The sequence below is a fragment of the Notolabrus celidotus genome, chromosome 16 (genome assembly GCF_009762535.1).
Source record: "Notolabrus celidotus isolate fNotCel1 chromosome 16, fNotCel1.pri, whole genome shotgun sequence".
NCBI lineage: Eukaryota > Metazoa > Chordata > Actinopteri > Labriformes > Labridae > Notolabrus > Notolabrus celidotus.
The window spans coordinates 7,470,475-7,487,148 of record NC_048287.1 but is presented as its reverse complement, the minus strand read 5'-3'; the positions used below and the strand labels follow the sequence as shown (position 1 = coordinate 7,487,148).

Here is a 16,674-nt window from a genome sequence, read left to right as displayed (position 1 = left end):
TGTAGATCTGTTCAAACAACAAGAAGCAGGATCCATATCTGTTCTGTTATCTTGTTCCGTAAACACATACCATACCATCTCCTCACACACCTGACAACAAACAGGAATGTTGCATGGCAGGATTTTTATTCAACTGTTCCTGTTTGCACTGACTCTTATATTTTTATAGCTAGTCCTCCAAAAAGAAGGCTGTCGTTTCCAGTGAAGTGAATTACAGCAGGTTGATTTAAAGTGTGTCTAACTGCACATCTTTGTAAGCACTTGTTCTAACGTTACCTGTGTCATCAACATAGTTAGAAACTCAAAGAATTATTATGTTCAAACAAGTTATTTTAAAGTTATATTTTTGAGGCTTTTTTTTCCTTTATTGATAGTACAGCTGAAGAGAGACAAGACGTGGGGAGTATAGAGTTGGGGAAGACATGCAACAAAGCCGAGAAGTGTCAAAAGTATTCACATTCATTACTCAAGTAGAAGTATAGATACTAGGGTTTAAAAAGACTTCTGCAGAAGTTGAAGTATCAACTCAAGCATTTTACTCAAGTAAAAGTGTAAAAGTACTGGTTTCAAAACTACTTCAAGTATAAAAGTAGAAGTATTGTAGGGGGGGAAAAATGTCATTAAAGGGATATTTCAGTTTTTTTGAATTGGGGTCGTATGAGTTACACTACATTATTGCTCCTGCTGGCCACAATGCGTGCCGGTGAGCTCTTCTCCTTTAATAAGAAAATTCCAAGAGGACCGGCAGGCAAGCTAGGCTTTTTTCTTTGCTGACGGGGCCTCCTATTTCACATAATTTCTCATTAAAGGGGAAGAGCTCACCGGCACGCATTGTGGCCAGCAGGCGCAATATTGTAATGATTAAACATGACAGGTGAAACCTTTATAGGAAATTGTATTGCTGCTGGAGAATATATGTTAAACAAAGTCTTCTAAAGCCTTGAATCACATTTTTCTCCAAAACTAAAATTAATAATTTGGGATTTTAACATTTGCATTGCTCCAAAGTCATTAAATCATGTTTTTTTTAAAAATTATTATTAATCTGTTAGGTATTTTAGGTTAGGAGTATTTGCAGGATATTCATGAGCTGACCTTCTTTTGGGCGGCCTGGATTGACTTTGAGAAATATATTGCACTTCTAAAGCACTTATGACCTCCAATCACAACTGTTTGTCTGATACATGTCCTCAAGTGATGTCTGTGCTGATTAGGTCTCAACATTACAAGTCTGAAGAAAAACATAATCTCTGTATGGAAAAAAATAAATATTTTTGCATTTGGGGAAATGACATTGAAAATGATATCTATGTTTCTATATAAACATTTGCACTTTTGGTATATTCATCATGTATTTCAAGTGCTCTTATGGGTCTCCTGCTAATCTCATCCTACAAAGAAAAGTCCACAACAAGATGTGTTATATGTCACTAAGGTGAGACTCCCTCTGTAGTAATTATAATACACAAAACATGGCAACCTTATTTTTTAGAGCACTTTTCAAGAATCAAGAAAGCTTTATTGCCAAGTGAGCTCACACGCACTAGGAATTTGACGTGATGATTGCAACACCGGTACTTAACAACAAGACAGTAGGGACACTATATATAGAACCCTTAATATAGTAATTCTGTGTAAAAATACTTTCTGTACAAAGAAGTATAAAGGTGCCAGAGTGCACAAACAAAGTGTGACGGTCTCTGCCTGACTTCTTTATGCAGACCGAGCTAACCTGTCTCGTTTCTCTTGTTTGAAGATGCCTGAGGAGTTTGAGCCAGTCAGATTCAGATCTTGCACGGCATTAAAATCCAACCCCAGTATTGCCCTCTCTCTTTTTCTTGTACATGCACATGTTGCTGCTTGGCCTGACAACACCACACATCACACCATGTCACACATCCACATTTACATCACCGATTTAACTGACTAACACACATAGATGTGCAGTTATGTCTTCACTTGTTTACTTACTTTGTTATAAATAATTATAATTTGTAGTCCACTTCCGTGTCCGTTCTGCATTTGTCATAGCCCCTGAGCCAGGTTATGACAAATGCTGATTCAAAGTGCTTTTAATTGGCGGTATGGATTTTAATTTGGATTCCAACTCTACGCAAAGAAACACCTTGTGTGAATCTGATGAACTGGAAATTATGTAATAACTTTCAGTACTATTGTTTTTGTTGAAAAAGATAACCCGGCAAGTTCATTTAATAATATAAATAATCAGATTTAAAGAAAAAGAGTAACTTATCAAGTATTTTTAATGACAGCAAGTCTCGATGTTAATTATAAAAGAAATATAGCAAGTAATCCCTGACGCAAAATTGAGTGTACAGGACTGGAATCACAATATTCTCCAAACCTAAAATTAACAATTTGGAATTTAACATTTGCATTGCTCCAAAATCATTACATCATGTTTTTGGTTTCATCTTTAAGGTATTTTAGGTAAGGATTATTTGCAGGATATTCTCGAGCTGACCTTCTGTCGGCTGCCTGGAATGATTTTAAGAAATATATTGCACTTACAGAAGCTGACCAGAAGGGGGCAGTGTGTTGGAATAAAAGCATCCATATACATGATAATACACAAATAGTCAAATAAACAAAATATAAGAATACATTTATAATAAAAGAAGTGGTGGATGGATTCCAAACTGTCTTTTAATCATTATGTTTATTGTCGATGGGTAGAATCAATTATGTTGTTATCATTATGGACAACACATGGGAGCCTATTTAGAAGCCCATTTCAATTTTAGAGGGAATTCACAGAGTTTTTCATGGGCAAAGAAAAGCAAAACAACATTATAGAGAAAGATGAATAAAAACCACAAATAAGACCTTAAAGTATGACTAAAATAGAACTCGTAAGGAATTATTGTATGTCTCTCCTTGTTGTTCTCAGCTGTAACGCTGTTACAAACATGAACAGTTCAGCCTCATTTCCTAAACACAGACATAAGATAAGATATTCCTTTATTCATAACACAACAGGGAAATTTAAATGATTTTTAATTAGATTTAAATTAAAGATATAAAGAGTCCAGCTCTTGTTATAAAAAACTTTGTAAATCTTTAAATAACCCCACTGTAATGTTTGTTGGTCTCTATTTGCTTGAATTCAAACAACTTCATGAAGTGAGAGATACAATTTTATAAAGTATAGGATACTAGGCCCCCCTGATGGCACCTCTAGCATTAAATTGATCAAACCTTTTTGAGAATTTAGTATGCTTTTCGTCAGTTGACCACTATAGGAAAGCACACATTACTTCTTTCTGTGATGGATAGAGGCACATGGGAGAGGGTCATAGTATTATCTACTCACAAATGATTATTCAAGCCATCACAGAAACATTAAACAGTATCGGGTATGGAATAAATTGCCAAAAGGGTATTTGGTATCGTATCGTATATGAAAAATAGTCAAAGGTAAAACAGATGACTTTATCTTGGATAGAAAAGGAGTGAATAACCTGGTAGAGGACCAACAATGTGCAGAGAATCCAGTCCTCCTGCCATGTTACCGCTCCAGTCCAGCAGGGGGCGGTAAAGCGCTTATAACCCGGTTTGACATATGGAGGAAGAAAGCTGATATCCGGTATAAACAAGGACATGTGTTAAATAACTCTCCTTGTCACTATATGCTCCTGTTTCTGACGTTAGACACCGCTACCTGTGTCACTTTGTTGGAGGAGAGAAACACTGCAAGGTGATCCGTTTTTACTCTGTCAGATTCTGTTCGTGAGCGGGTTCATGGCGGTTCACGTCTCTAAAGTCCGCTCTCTGTACAAAAGGATTCTGGTCCTTCATCGGTTCCTGCCCATTGACCTGCGAGCTCTCGGTGACCAGTATGTGAAAGACGAGTTCAGGAGACACAAAGGTGCAACACCTGAGGAGGCCCAAAACTTCATGACTGAGTGGGAGGTAAAACTACTCACTAACCAAACCCCATTCATAAATCTGCTCATTTAGAGTTTCCTTCAATCCACATTACATCCACAATACTTTGAATGTACCCAACAACCAGCAGGGAGGGGATCAGGTCCACTGAACCCAACACTTTTTGGAGGGCAGGTGAGCCAAAAAAAAAAAAAGAGTTTTAAATTGTAAATTTCATTAAATTCTGAGATTAAATTCAGACTTTAATCTGAGAGGTCTGACTCTAATCTCAGATTCCAGGCTTGAATCCTAGAAGTCTGAATTTTGGAGGATGGATGATAAAAAAATAAGTGAAGTGTAATTTCATTAAATTCTGACATTAAGGCCAGAATTAGGACTTATATCCTAAAAAATACACCTTAAAAAGTTTTTCCTGCCAGTCCACCCTCTGAAAAAATACAGATTCTCAGTGGCCCTTATCCTCCTCTGTAAACCTCAGAATGCACAGTTACATCATTTTTATTTGATGTTACTCTCATTCCTGCATTCAACAGAAAATAATGCAAAATGCTGCTTTGTGTACATATTCAATGATTTACCCACAATACCCCATTCATTTAAATAATGTAAAATAGTTCCTGGTTCCATATACATCTTCATATTCCCTCAGAGATACACAGCATCTCTCTTCATTGTCCCCAGAATCCATAAAGAAATTGGTCACAGGTCATTAAAATGCATAGCCCCATCCGATTGGAAAAATCTACCCCTTCTTCTTAAGTCCATCACCTCCTTTCACTGCTGTAAATCAAACTTATTCACACATTTAAAAACAAGCTGTTCCTGTTTAGACTTTATATGTTACAGTGTTTTATTGCTGCCTTTTGCATTGTTGATGTTGTTTCAAGGTTTTGTTTGTTTGTTTAAGGGTTGCTGGGGTAGGTCCCGGAGTGAGTAAGGGTGAGCAGAGCCGGCCCTAACTGACTTAAGATTTTAACTGGTGCCCCTTGTACTATAACCAACTCCAACAATCACATCACATACACCTAAAGACAACTGACATACAGCTTCATGTTTTACACATTTTCCTTTTTTTTTAAAATAAAAATGACCTCTAGAAGAACATTAATAAAATGGTAATAACACTGATATTTAGCAGGAAAATAATAATACAATTTCAAAGTACATATTGTAATAGTAGTAGAATTTATTCAGTCATATAACACAATAATTCCCACAGTGCAGTCACTTTAAACAAAGCAACAGTAATGTATTAAGTGATGACTGAAAAGGCAGAAGCAAAATGTTTATTTAAGCCTAGCCTACATTTTCTATCTAATTAAGCTAACAGCTTCCAAAGTGTAAAGAAAACAACAACAACAAAACAAAAACAGGTAAATCATGAACACTTATAGACTTCAAAAAATGCTTTGCATTCCATTATTTTTAAAACCCTAAAGTGAATCACAAACTTTAAATGTTTACTAGCATAATTCTGCAATTTAATCCAAAATTGAATTAGATAAAAGAATATTGTTTTTCCTGTTATCTTCAAAATTTTCTTCCTCACGTATTTAGCGGCGCCCCCTATGGATGGCCGGCGCCTCTAGCATTTGCCTATACTGCCTATGCCACAGGCCGGCCCTGAGGGTGAGGGAGAGCTGTCTATGTTTGTGTAATTGTGTTTGTTGTGAGTTGTTGTTTCATGTGTATGTATTTTGCTTTGTCTTTTGTTGGGACCCCTCGAAAATGAGATGCCGCATCTCAAGGGGCTGCCCTATAATACATTCAAGTCAAACTTACCATTAGCTTTTCTTAACAACTATTTAGTTGTATAGTAGTATATGTAGTTAAAACTAATGAGAGAATAGCTCTGTGATTGTCTGCAATAAAGCAGGAAATCATTAAATACTTTAAAGTAGATAATATTTAATCTGACTGTAATCCTTACACACAGCCTGATAAGAGCCCTCTTTATACATTGTTTGAACACAGAATCAAAGATCCCTCAGCGTTGCATAAACACACCAGAGGTATACAGCGGACAGAACATACTTCATGTGTTCTCAGTACAAGTCAGTATCTGCATGCTGTCTTTGAGGTTTCATACATAACCAGTGTTATGTCAGAGTATCACCACATGGTGGCAGTGCAGCTCCAGGGAACTGTAAAGCAATATGAAGTGAATGTAGACACAGTTAGTCATAAATTAAACCCATATGGCGATACTTCAAACTTTTAATATCTTAAAGGATGAACCAAAGTTTGAGTTAGGGTCACAGGTTGAGATTTTACCGGAACTGAAGAAACACTTAGATGTCAGAGAAAGATTTTGTGAAAGTGGGAGGTAGAGGTGAAGGGCTTTTTCTGGTGTTTTAAACACAAGACTTTTTACAGTGATTTGAGCTCTAATGACTGAGAAGGTGAAAAAAAGGATTTCTCCAGTTTGGAATTACTTCAATCAATCAATCAATCAATCAATCAATCAATCAATCAATCTTTATTTGTATAGCGCCAAATCACAACAAACGTTACCTCAAGACGCTTTTACAAACATGGCAGGTCTAGACCACTCTATGTTAAATTTTTAATAGAGGCCCAACACCAAGACAGCATAAGACTCAGTCTGATCTCATCTGAATCCACCATTAGCATTGCACCTCACAGTATTTAGCAAGTCACAGCAGCAAGGACAAACATCCTTTTAACAGGCAGAAACCTCCAGCGGGACCAGACTCATGTTAGACAGACATCTGTTGAGACCGAGTTGGAGTTGGAAAGAGGGATAGAGAAGAAGAAGGGAGGGAGAGAGCGATGATAGGGATGAGACAATCAGACAAAATAAATGGGCTGTTGTGATCACATCACATGATCCCAATCAAAGTGTTTCAATTAAATAACTTTAAAGAAAACATCAGAATACAGCCTTTTCCTCCCTGATTTCCAGTAACCAGATTCCAGTAAGAAAACACTCATTTTCGTTTGGAGAACACTGCAGCAGCTTGTTTTCTGCGTGTGTGTTAGTTGGTTTGTGTTATTGTGTGTTACAAAATCAACAAACACATAAGCATTGAGCATCTAAGCTCGGGAACCAAAACTCCAAATTCTTACAGTGACAAAAACTTAAAGTGACCGGCGTTCCTACAAAGATGACAGAGAGTGCAGAGAGTAACATAATCGACATGATCTCATGAAGGGGCAGGAAGTGATTAGGAATCAATAAAGAATAATCATGTTTGACAAAACAAGTGTTCGCAGATTGAGAAGCTGTTTCAGCTTTAATATTTAGGACAAGGGATGAAACAATATCCAAATGTCACAATGTGATACAACCTGATAACAAGTTCACTTTACGGTAAAAAAAAAAAAGCACAAAGAAGACTGAACGAAATGTCATTTATTTATATGTTGGTTCCAGCGTGTTTACCAACCCTCTGAATCCCTCTTTCCAACCCAGGCTCGGTCTCAGCAGATGTGTGTCTAACATGAGTCTGGTCCTGCTGGAGGTTTCTACCTGGAAGTTTGTCCTTGCTGCTGTAACTTGCTAAATGCTGCAAAAGTCTCTGCTCATGGTGGACTAAGATGAGATCAGACTGAGTCTTACCTTGTCTTGATGTTGAGTCTTTGTTAACAATAGAACATGTAGTACAGTCTAGACCTGCTCTGTTTGTAAAAGTGTCTTGAAATCGATTTCTTCAAGAAAAAGGTCACTCAATCACTGTCTTGATTCTCACTCACTCTACTCACGTCTCACTGCTAAACTTTGCCGGCCGGCGTAGTGTAAACAAAGGGACTTCCAGTTTACGTCCCGTATATCGTTTCGTTTTATTCTAGGTAATGGTTGGGTCGGACAGGGCTACTGAGAAATAGCATTTAGAGATGACCATTTTTTGAGCTGATAATCGCATCTTATATCGTGGATTATGAGCAGGAACATATATAAAAGGGAGACTATTTCAAGATCACTCATAAAGTCCTCATAATGCCTTTAACTAGTGGTGATCTTCTTTTGCAGCATACCAATCAAGTCAGGTTGTCTTTACTGCCCTCTTGTGGCTGTCTCAGGTTGCTGCAAATATGACTTAACCATTCCATTCATTTTCTTTTCTGGATACTGATTACAGTTAATATCTAATATCATATCTGATCAGCAGTCAAAGCCTTTGTCAACTCCTCAATTTGTCAGGTCTCTTTTTTTTTTTTTTTTCACTATGGAGGAAAGCCAATGTTTTCCTGCACAATGACTCTCAGCTGGGGGACGGTAAATCACCCATCTGCAGGTAATTTCAATAATGAAGTAGATGGTGATTGCAGCTGGATTCCTGAGAGGTCTCTTTGTCATTGCTGGAGCTGTGAAGCCACCAGGGAGGAGGCAGTCACTTTCATTAGACTTCACCACATCAGTATGCATTAGCTCAAACCTAGAGTCTATTCGTTGTGGACCCAATGAGGGGATGAGCAGGTTTTGTCATTTTCACGCACTACTTTGGCTCAATAGAAACCTCAACAAAAACATTCAGGGGTATTTTGCTTGGAAGGAAACCTTTGGGAGGCTTTTGTGACTAACAAAAATGATGTATCTGTTTAATTCTGTACCATCGTGTCGAGCCAGAAAGACAGAAATCATAGAGAGTCTACGATAAATGAGTGTGAAAACACCTGAGCTGGCCTGCTGGCTCAGTAGAGACAGAAACATGAATAACAACAGCTTTAATGGCTCTCAGTGTTAATGGACTCAGGCGCAAGGCCAAGAAAAAACATCAACTATTCTGATGGTGAGCGGTCGTAGAAGAGTAACAGCTTTTGGGACCTTTGTAAAATTACAAAGCGTCTTCTCAAACTGTGGCATCGTGGCTGTATTAAGGTGCTTTTTGATGGCAGGAACTAGGGCCTTTTGAGGAACTCAACAGCAGGTACCAGGGTATGAATTTAGTTAATCTACCCCTTGAGAAGTCCATGTTCAGACCATAGACTGTATAAAATATGGATGTAGTATCCGTGACGTCACCTATCTGTTTCTGAACGCTGTTTTGAAGCCAATCGGCAGCAGCAGCCATATTGCTTCTGTCGAGCCAGTGTGATGTAAAGAGGCGGGCTTTGAGCCTCCTAGCCAACAGCTGCAGTGTTCCTGCAGGCAGCTGTGCCTCTCATTGGAAGACTAGTAATCTCAATATCTTCGAAATTGCTGAATAAGAAAAAAATTCACCCCCCTCACAGTGAGAGGACATCGAGAAATGAGCTATTCAGACTACACTCATGTTTTGTACCAGGCTGTAAACATGTTTATTAATGCTGCAAAGATCATCTTTTTCCCATTCATGTGTATGTGACTTCCGGTACTTCCGGAGCCAGCCTCAAGCGGCACCGCTGCAGCTTTTAACACTTCCGCATTGACTCATATTTTTAGACCGGAGGTTGCCGCTTGGTTCAGACGTAGTACTTTCCAAAGGTCCAGCATCTTTGGGGGGCTTGGCCTGCGATGCTGAGAGTTTCTGATTGGTAGAGTACCCACAGTGTTTTCACTTAATTTAATAACTCCTTAACAATCATTTTCTTGAGCCTGATAGTGTGAATGCGTCTCTGTCAGTTCCTGGTGTTACAGTTTGATGAGTGACCCTGTTAACTGGAGACCTTCTGCTGAACGTGTCAGTGTTTGTGGAGTTTACAACAGCTGTTGAAACACTGAAGGAGTCCTCAGTAATAGGGTTGGGCACTGTTTAATTTTTAACGATTCTGGTTCAGTTTCCGGTTCTGCTTATCGTTTCCTGATTCCTGATTCCGATTCCAACATTTTTGGAGAGTAAAAAAAGAATGAATACTGAGAATCTGAGAAGTTTGGCACCGGTTCCAAAACGCAACCAGTTTGCAGTACCCAGGCCTACTCGGTAATGCATCCTAGTTTAGTTTTTAATTAAAGTATTTAATGAGAATCTAAAGACACTTGGGAGGGAAGCATCCGACTGAGAGTCGCCAGTTAACAGGGTCACTCTTTAAGCTGAAACACCGGTCAGTCTCTGCCATGAATTTTGAAATTTGTCTACAATTTCAGCCATTTTGAATATGCTTTGTCACGAGCGCTCGTCTCATTCCAAGTGTTGATTCAATAAATCCATTTACTAGATAAAGCTCCTCTAAACTAACCGGCTAACTGTGGTGTTGAGCATGGCTTTTATTGCTTCTCCATACGTTACTAGCCTGATTTGCTTAATCTTCAAGCCGGAGTGGAAACACAGACAACAGTGGGCCACAGGAACCATTTAGTTGTCCTGTAGCTAAAAGTTCCTGGTACTTCTGATGAAAAGGCCCCTTTAGACAGCTGTTCAAAATCGTAATCAGAAATACTTTATTCAGGATTCAGACATTACAGTTGCTCATACACAATAAGTAAGAAAACATGAAGCATTCTGTCACAGCTGAGTATAACTTTGTTTCTCTGTCGTCTTTCCTCTCTCTCCTTTTCTTTAAAGTTTCCGCTGCATCTCCACTTCCTCAGAAAACTCCAGAGGAGTGGAAACAGACGTGGAGCGAGACTCTGAATGAGATTACGAGCACTGAGTGTTCAGTGTGTAATCCGTTTATTTCAGACGCACTCAGGGGAGTTCTTCTCTGTTACTAATAAATCGCTCTGCTGGGCCGAACAAGCGCTCCGCAGAGAAAGAGAAATGTTTGAGAGAAGCAACAGGAAGGATGAGGCAGTGTTTTTAAAAACACACCTGATATTTTAATGCAGAAAAGCAGCTGTGTGTGCCGCGCTGAGACAAAACGTTTGCATGGTCAGGAAGCTGTTAATTGTACTTCATTACTGAAGAGGTTGTGGGTAGTCCTGGTTTACACTAGTGCATTATGTTTTGAAAGGTGTTCCTAATACTCTGTCCACTCCAATAACGTACAAGAGGGGAGAAAAATATTAGGAACATCTTTTGACATAATGCACGCCAGTACGCCATCAACCACTGCTACTTCAGACGATAATCTCAATAAAACTTTGATGATTAAAAAAAACGTCCTAAAGTAGAATTTAGCTAGCTGGTTACTGAGACTTCTTCTTCTGCTGCATCTTTGTCTTCCTTCTGTTTTATAGAAGGTGGCAACCAGCATAAAGAACCACTACCGCCCCTAACTATGAACCAATTGGTTACACAGTCTTATCCTACGCTTATTTTAAACACAATATCAGTAATCCACTTTTTAAGAGTGGTCCATAAAAAGATAAAATGATCAAGAAGTTGGCTTCATGACTCATGCAACTCTCCAAGGAAAAATCATCATGAATGTCACGGAGTGCGTGATGTTAAGACTGTGACCCCACCGCTGTAGCGGCAATTAAAGGAAGTAGCCGAGGTGTTACAAAAGTGAGAAGGGATCACTGTGAGAGCATGCGTGTGTCTAAGTCCCGCAATGTGAAATTACACTGCGACACCATTACAAGCCGTCACAGGATCTGTATGAAAGTACGAAGGCCTGATGCTGCATCATGACGCTGCTCACGACTCATGAAAAGGGCTAAAGTGATGATGATACCTGATCCTTGTTTTTGTAAAGTGAAGGCGAGGCACACCTTCGTTAATGTGACAGATCCAAAGACATCAGTGAAGGAATATCCCCAAAAAGTCCCTGAAGGACAAACGTAGGAGCTGAAGCGTGCCAAACTGTGGGGGTGTTCCTGTAAGCTGTCTCAGGGAGGATGTTTCCTCCTGGCGATCGTTCAACATAATCACATTACATGCAGGAAGAAGCCTCTCAGATAAATGGCTCTTTATGGCTTACAGGGAAAGAGCTCCAAAAAGGCAAGATGCTCGGTGAATGGGAAACAGATATATATTCAGTGTGTACTCGTTGTTAAAAAGACGGATGGCGATTCAGAGGTGGAGCATAAGGAGGGTGAGCTCTTCTGGATGATTCACACGCTGACAGCTCTGACTCAACTCACAGAGGCTGAATGAGACTGTGTAGTTAAGAAGGAGAGATGTATGTGTTCAGATCAGCCCTTAGTGACGTCAGGGGTGTAAATATAAGCTGCTGTGAGGAGGAGCTTTAAGTTTGTGTTGGTCGTGCTGACCTGTAGACAAAGCAGTATGTCTCAACTCTCTGCAGAGCTCGTCCTAATACCCCTTGTTCTCTTTAACACACATCCTTCACTCTAAAGTTTTGCTGTGAGTAAAATGTAAGAATGATGAACTTCTGCTCATCGGCCATCGACTTAGTGACAGGATTGGAAATATAAAGAAACAGTCAGTCTTGTTCCTGATGCTCTTGTTTGCATTCATAAATAAGATAAGATAATCCTTTATTCATCCCCTAACGGAGAAATACGTGGAGTTACAGCAGAAACTAAAAAGGTGTACAGTACAAGAATTTAACAAGAATATATATAGGAAAGAAATGTTCATCAAAGACGACAGATTGGCCATAATTCTCCATATCGAGGAAAACTGATCAATCCCAGTCTGATCCATTACATGCTCAATCATCTCACTGGAGCTTTAAGGAAAAGAGATTAAATAATAAATAAAACAACTGGAGCGCCAACCTAGCTCAGCGGTTAAATAGTGCACCCCATATACGGAGTCTGAAGGCTTGCACCAAGTGCTGACCTCTGAACCCAAGAATTGAAGCTAATGCGGAAGTGTTAAAAACTGCAGTTCCTTGAGTATCCACTTGAGGCTGGCTCCGGAAGTACCAGAAACCACAAACACACCAGTTCCAAAAAACAATCTTTACTGCAGAAATAAACATGTTTACAGCCTGGTTCAAAAAACAAGTGTAGTGTAATTTATTTTTTCAGAACGCTGCAGTTTTGAAGATATTAAGATTAAAAGTTTTCCATAATGACAGCTGAATGGACTCGCAGTCGGGAACACTGTAGCTTTTAGCTATGATTGGCTTCAAAACAGCGCTTCAGAAACAGATGGGTGATGTCACGGATACTGCGGCCATTTATTATTCAATCAATGCTTTGCACGCTGAGTCTATTTTTTTGGATTCAGTGGGTCTTTTATTTATTAACATGTATTTTTCTTGTGGTATAAAGTGAGCATTTTACATCTAATAGACGTTCAAAGCTGGTTGAAAAGGCTCTTGATATTTCCGTGATGCATTTGTGGTAGTTTGTGAGTATTAGTGCTGCAGGACAGCATGTCTGAACCTCAGTTTAAACTTTCTGCAGAGCGCTCATGGTGATGAAGGAACACCTTTTACATCCTTTGCAACATAACATTGATTTATTTGTTATATTTTTGGGACAAAATTAAGCTTTTTGTTACAGAGGAAAAATATCAGACTGTCAAACAAACACAGTACTAAAGGAGACACACACACATACGCTTTAAGCCTGATGAATACTTCTGCGTCGCATCGACGGCATAGCCTACGCTGCAGGTCAGCGTAGCTACCGTACCTACGCACGTAGCTGATGTGCACCTCCTCCAAAATGAAACTATGTGTTGAATCGTTGAGACTGCAAGCCATGTCATTGGTTGACTCGGTGGCATTGTATTTCCCGCATTTACAGCACCTCCGGGATCCCCCCTCATCGGCCTTACATCAGCCGTGTAATTAATCTCCTCCTCTTTGTTCTTCTGCGTAGGGTCGTTGCAGAAGTATAAATCAGCTTTACGTCTCAGTCAGATGTATACGAATATCTTGCAAATCCACCTTGAAGCAGATGTTTGGGTTTAATGAATCTGAAAGTGTTGATGAGGTGGAACACCAGGTGCTAAATGCTGCTCCTATTCCTGTCTCACTTCAAACTGGTTTGTCTGTCTCCTCTTGCAGAACTACAAGGACACCATGCAGACTCAGGTCCTGGAGACAGCACAGGACCGAATGGGACCTGTCAAGTTCGGGACCGAACTGTCGGAGGGGAGTCTCGGCAACTTCCAGGAGGAACAGATCGGCCAACTGTACGAACTCATGCTGGAATCCACCAAACCCAACAGACAGTTTGACATCCAGGAGGACGGGAAGTGAAGCAGAGAAGCTTTTGGACAGAAACAGTAGGAGCTGTTTAAATCAAACGACTAATATATTACCTCAGACAGCTGCAGACGGGGAGAGCTGCTCAGGAAGAGGCTTTTAAGGAGATTTGATTGAATTAAAGTGCTGTGTATTATCTCGTTGTTCCTTGTCTCTTTTACTGTGACAATAAAAAGAAGTTTCTCATGCTGCTCTGAAGGCGCATTAATGTGACACTAATGACTTCTTTGTCCACTTTCTTATGCATGAGCTCCAGGAAATCTACAGAGATGCGTCTTCCCAGCAGAGTTCACACCGCTGATGCCTCTTTCAGCCTCAGTTGTCAGGGTGAATCCCTTTTTATCCATGTGGAAATGTGAGCATTTAAAGCTGGACAACACTAAAGCCATTATCTGTGTTTGGAGGGGAGGGGAGTACATCTGTTTATGCATCCAACAGAGTTCAAAAAGCACACCCATTTCACCGTAAATAAACAGTAATCAGGCGTGTAAGGACAGTCTCTGTCCTGCCTCTGTTTCTGATATGATGCAGCTTTGAACCTCAGTCCCCCGCTGACTCCTCCAGGCTTTAGTTGTCCTTTGAAATGTATGTTCTTCTTTTCTCCATAAAGCCTGAGAGCGATAGAAGCAAGTAGTAAAATGTACATTATGAACCCCCCTCCTCTTCCTAAAAAGCTCTGTCTGAGCTGTACTGATGAAACACTTCCTTTTAGTCAAACTATTGTTCCATTTCCCACCCATCACTAAAATACTTCTCTCAGACGTCCCAACGACGTTCCCACATGATGTCAGAGTCTGAATCTGTGCCATCAGATTACTTACAGGATGAAGCATACAAAGTAAATACACTAACAGATTATTGGCCTTATCTTACGTGTCGTTTTGCCTTTATTAATATTGGCCACATAAAGTTTTGAGATGCTCCAGCAATGTTTTTAGAGAGCAGCCATAGAACAGTCTGTGATGGCTGAGTGTAATCAATGGGGGGTAAATTAAAGGCACAGTGTGACTCTTAAACCAAGGTCTGACTACACTATCTTTTTGTCTTTCACGATAGTCACAGTGTCAGATTAGGTGACCACTGAGACATAGATTTGTGCCATGACTTCACTGACAGTCTACAAAGTGATATGCGATCAATCATCATGACCCACGTGATAAATGAAAGGAAGAGGTGCCAGGTTAGAAGACCTGGAAAGAAGCCTGAACCAACATTGGCATCCAAAGAGGTGTGTACGATTTTTCGGCTAGGTGCAACTAAGGAACAACCAGCTGATTGTTTACACTGCATTTGTTTGTCTATTAAAACATTATGATGAATGTTACGATAGCTTTATGCTAACGGCAGTTCTATTTTGAATCAGCTATCGCCAGTGGGTTTGTCCCTCGCACAGCTGCACAGCACTGAAAGCTTTAGTCCACGCCCACCTGCATGATGGGCATCACTTGCAGTCTCGTCCTGCCTATAAACAGCCGCGAGGCCGTACAATCTGCTCCCAGTTTTCTTCAGTGATTGTTACTGCAACACCTTGAAGACTGAAGAAATGGCTTCTAACGACCATCAGGCTGTGCGTCCAGTGTCAGGCCGGAGACATATGGAGTTTGACCCTTACACCAAGGTAACTCACAATGTTGCTGAAATGCTTCCGTTATTTCTCACCAGCTCTTTTTTCAGTTTGTCATGGTCGTCCTTCGACAGTGCATCACAAAGAAAGGGATGTTACCAGAGCTCCACAGACATTTTCTGTCATATCGCTTCATCTCGCAGATCCAACTTCTTCATTCTTCTTTCGCTTTGCCACTCTGATTCTTCACACTCATGACATTTGTGCATGCAGAGCGCTCTGTGCTCTCCTTGGTCAACGTCACTGAACACATCTTAGAAGGCAGGGTGAAATTCAAACTTGTGGCTTTGATTGTCGATTGCAATGACACTACAAGGGTTAATACGGAGGATTTTCAGGACCTCTTCGGCTGCCGGCTATAATTATGTTAATAAGGCGTAGTCAGACCTCGGCATTGCATTTGCCATTTCATCACCTTCATAGGAGAACAAGACTATCAGCAACAAGACTGGTTATTTCTTAAACTGAATTGTAGTGCCTGTTGTTCAGGACTGATTTTCATTAAAAAGAGCTAAGACATTTTTTATAGAGGCAGTAACTCAAGTTATATGTTTATTTTTTACACATCCCATTAGCTTTCTATGTCATACACCTTTTTATTTCACCCTTTATTTTACATGTTTTAAAATAGTGACCTGGCTATTGGACCTGGAAGAAAATAATAAACGCACTGAACTAAAAACAACACAAACATCCCAACATGGGAAAATCACATTCATTTAAAAAAGGATTTAAACACACCTCTCACAGTGTGGCTGTACATACTGATAAATAAAGGCCGGTCTCAATTAGAAACCTGTTTACATGAACTGTTTTTCTGGCAGTCTGTGAAAGGAAGTGTCAGATTTTTTATGCTGTCACTGTAAGGCCACAAGTTACATTTACTGACGACCAAAGCAGGATAGAGAAAACAAGGACATAATGCCGTCAGGCTGTGAAGTTTGTGCAACAAAAAGCAGCAGGAGGAGCCTTTTCATACGAGAAACAGCTGAAGTTAAACTTTTTGGAAAAATCAGTGACAGTCGACTGCAGAGTTGCAGGAGGAGGAGGTAACAATCAGCTTGATTGTGTCCACAAGTAAATCCACAGCTTGCGAGCATGGCATCTGTGAGCGTTACAGTCTCTTGTGAGCTGATCAGGATAAAAGCTGAAAACATTTATGCATCAGTGAGATACAGGGAGACATT

At 39.9% G+C, this 16,674-nt stretch overlaps 1 protein-coding gene across 2 annotated transcripts; it reads left to right on the top strand.

Annotated features, from left to right (window-relative positions):
• Positions 1-3,577: 3,577 nt before the first annotated feature.
• sdhaf3 (succinate dehydrogenase complex assembly factor 3) lies at positions 3,578-14,076 on the top strand. Of its 2 annotated transcripts, XM_034705692.1 has the most exons (3): positions 3,578-3,718; positions 3,804-3,933; positions 13,663-14,076. In XM_034705692.1, exons 1-3 carry the CDS (start codon positions 3,651-3,653, stop codon positions 13,855-13,857), a joined length of 393 nt encoding a protein of 130 aa, XP_034561583.1. In that variant the 5' UTR covers positions 3,578-3,650; the 3' UTR covers positions 13,858-14,076. The 2 variants fall into 2 exon arrangements, with proteins under 2 accessions (XP_034561583.1, XP_034561584.1); XM_034705693.1 differs by having other exon boundaries at positions 3,589-3,933.
• The last annotated feature ends 2,598 nt before the right edge of the window (positions 14,077-16,674 follow it).

Excerpts from the sequence above, each read along its gene's own strand:
- sdhaf3 (XM_034705692.1), top strand. The coding sequence starts at position 3,651 with ATGCTCCTGTTTCTGACGTTAGACACCGCTACCTGTGTCACTTTGTTG. Across the intron at positions 3,719-3,803 it reads GAGGAGAGAAACACTGCAAG|GATTCTGGTCCTTCATCGGT; the intron begins GTGATCCGTTTT and ends TCTGTACAAAAG. Across the intron at positions 3,934-13,662 it reads ACTTCATGACTGAGTGGGAG|AACTACAAGGACACCATGCA; the intron begins GTAAAACTACTC and ends CTCCTCTTGCAG.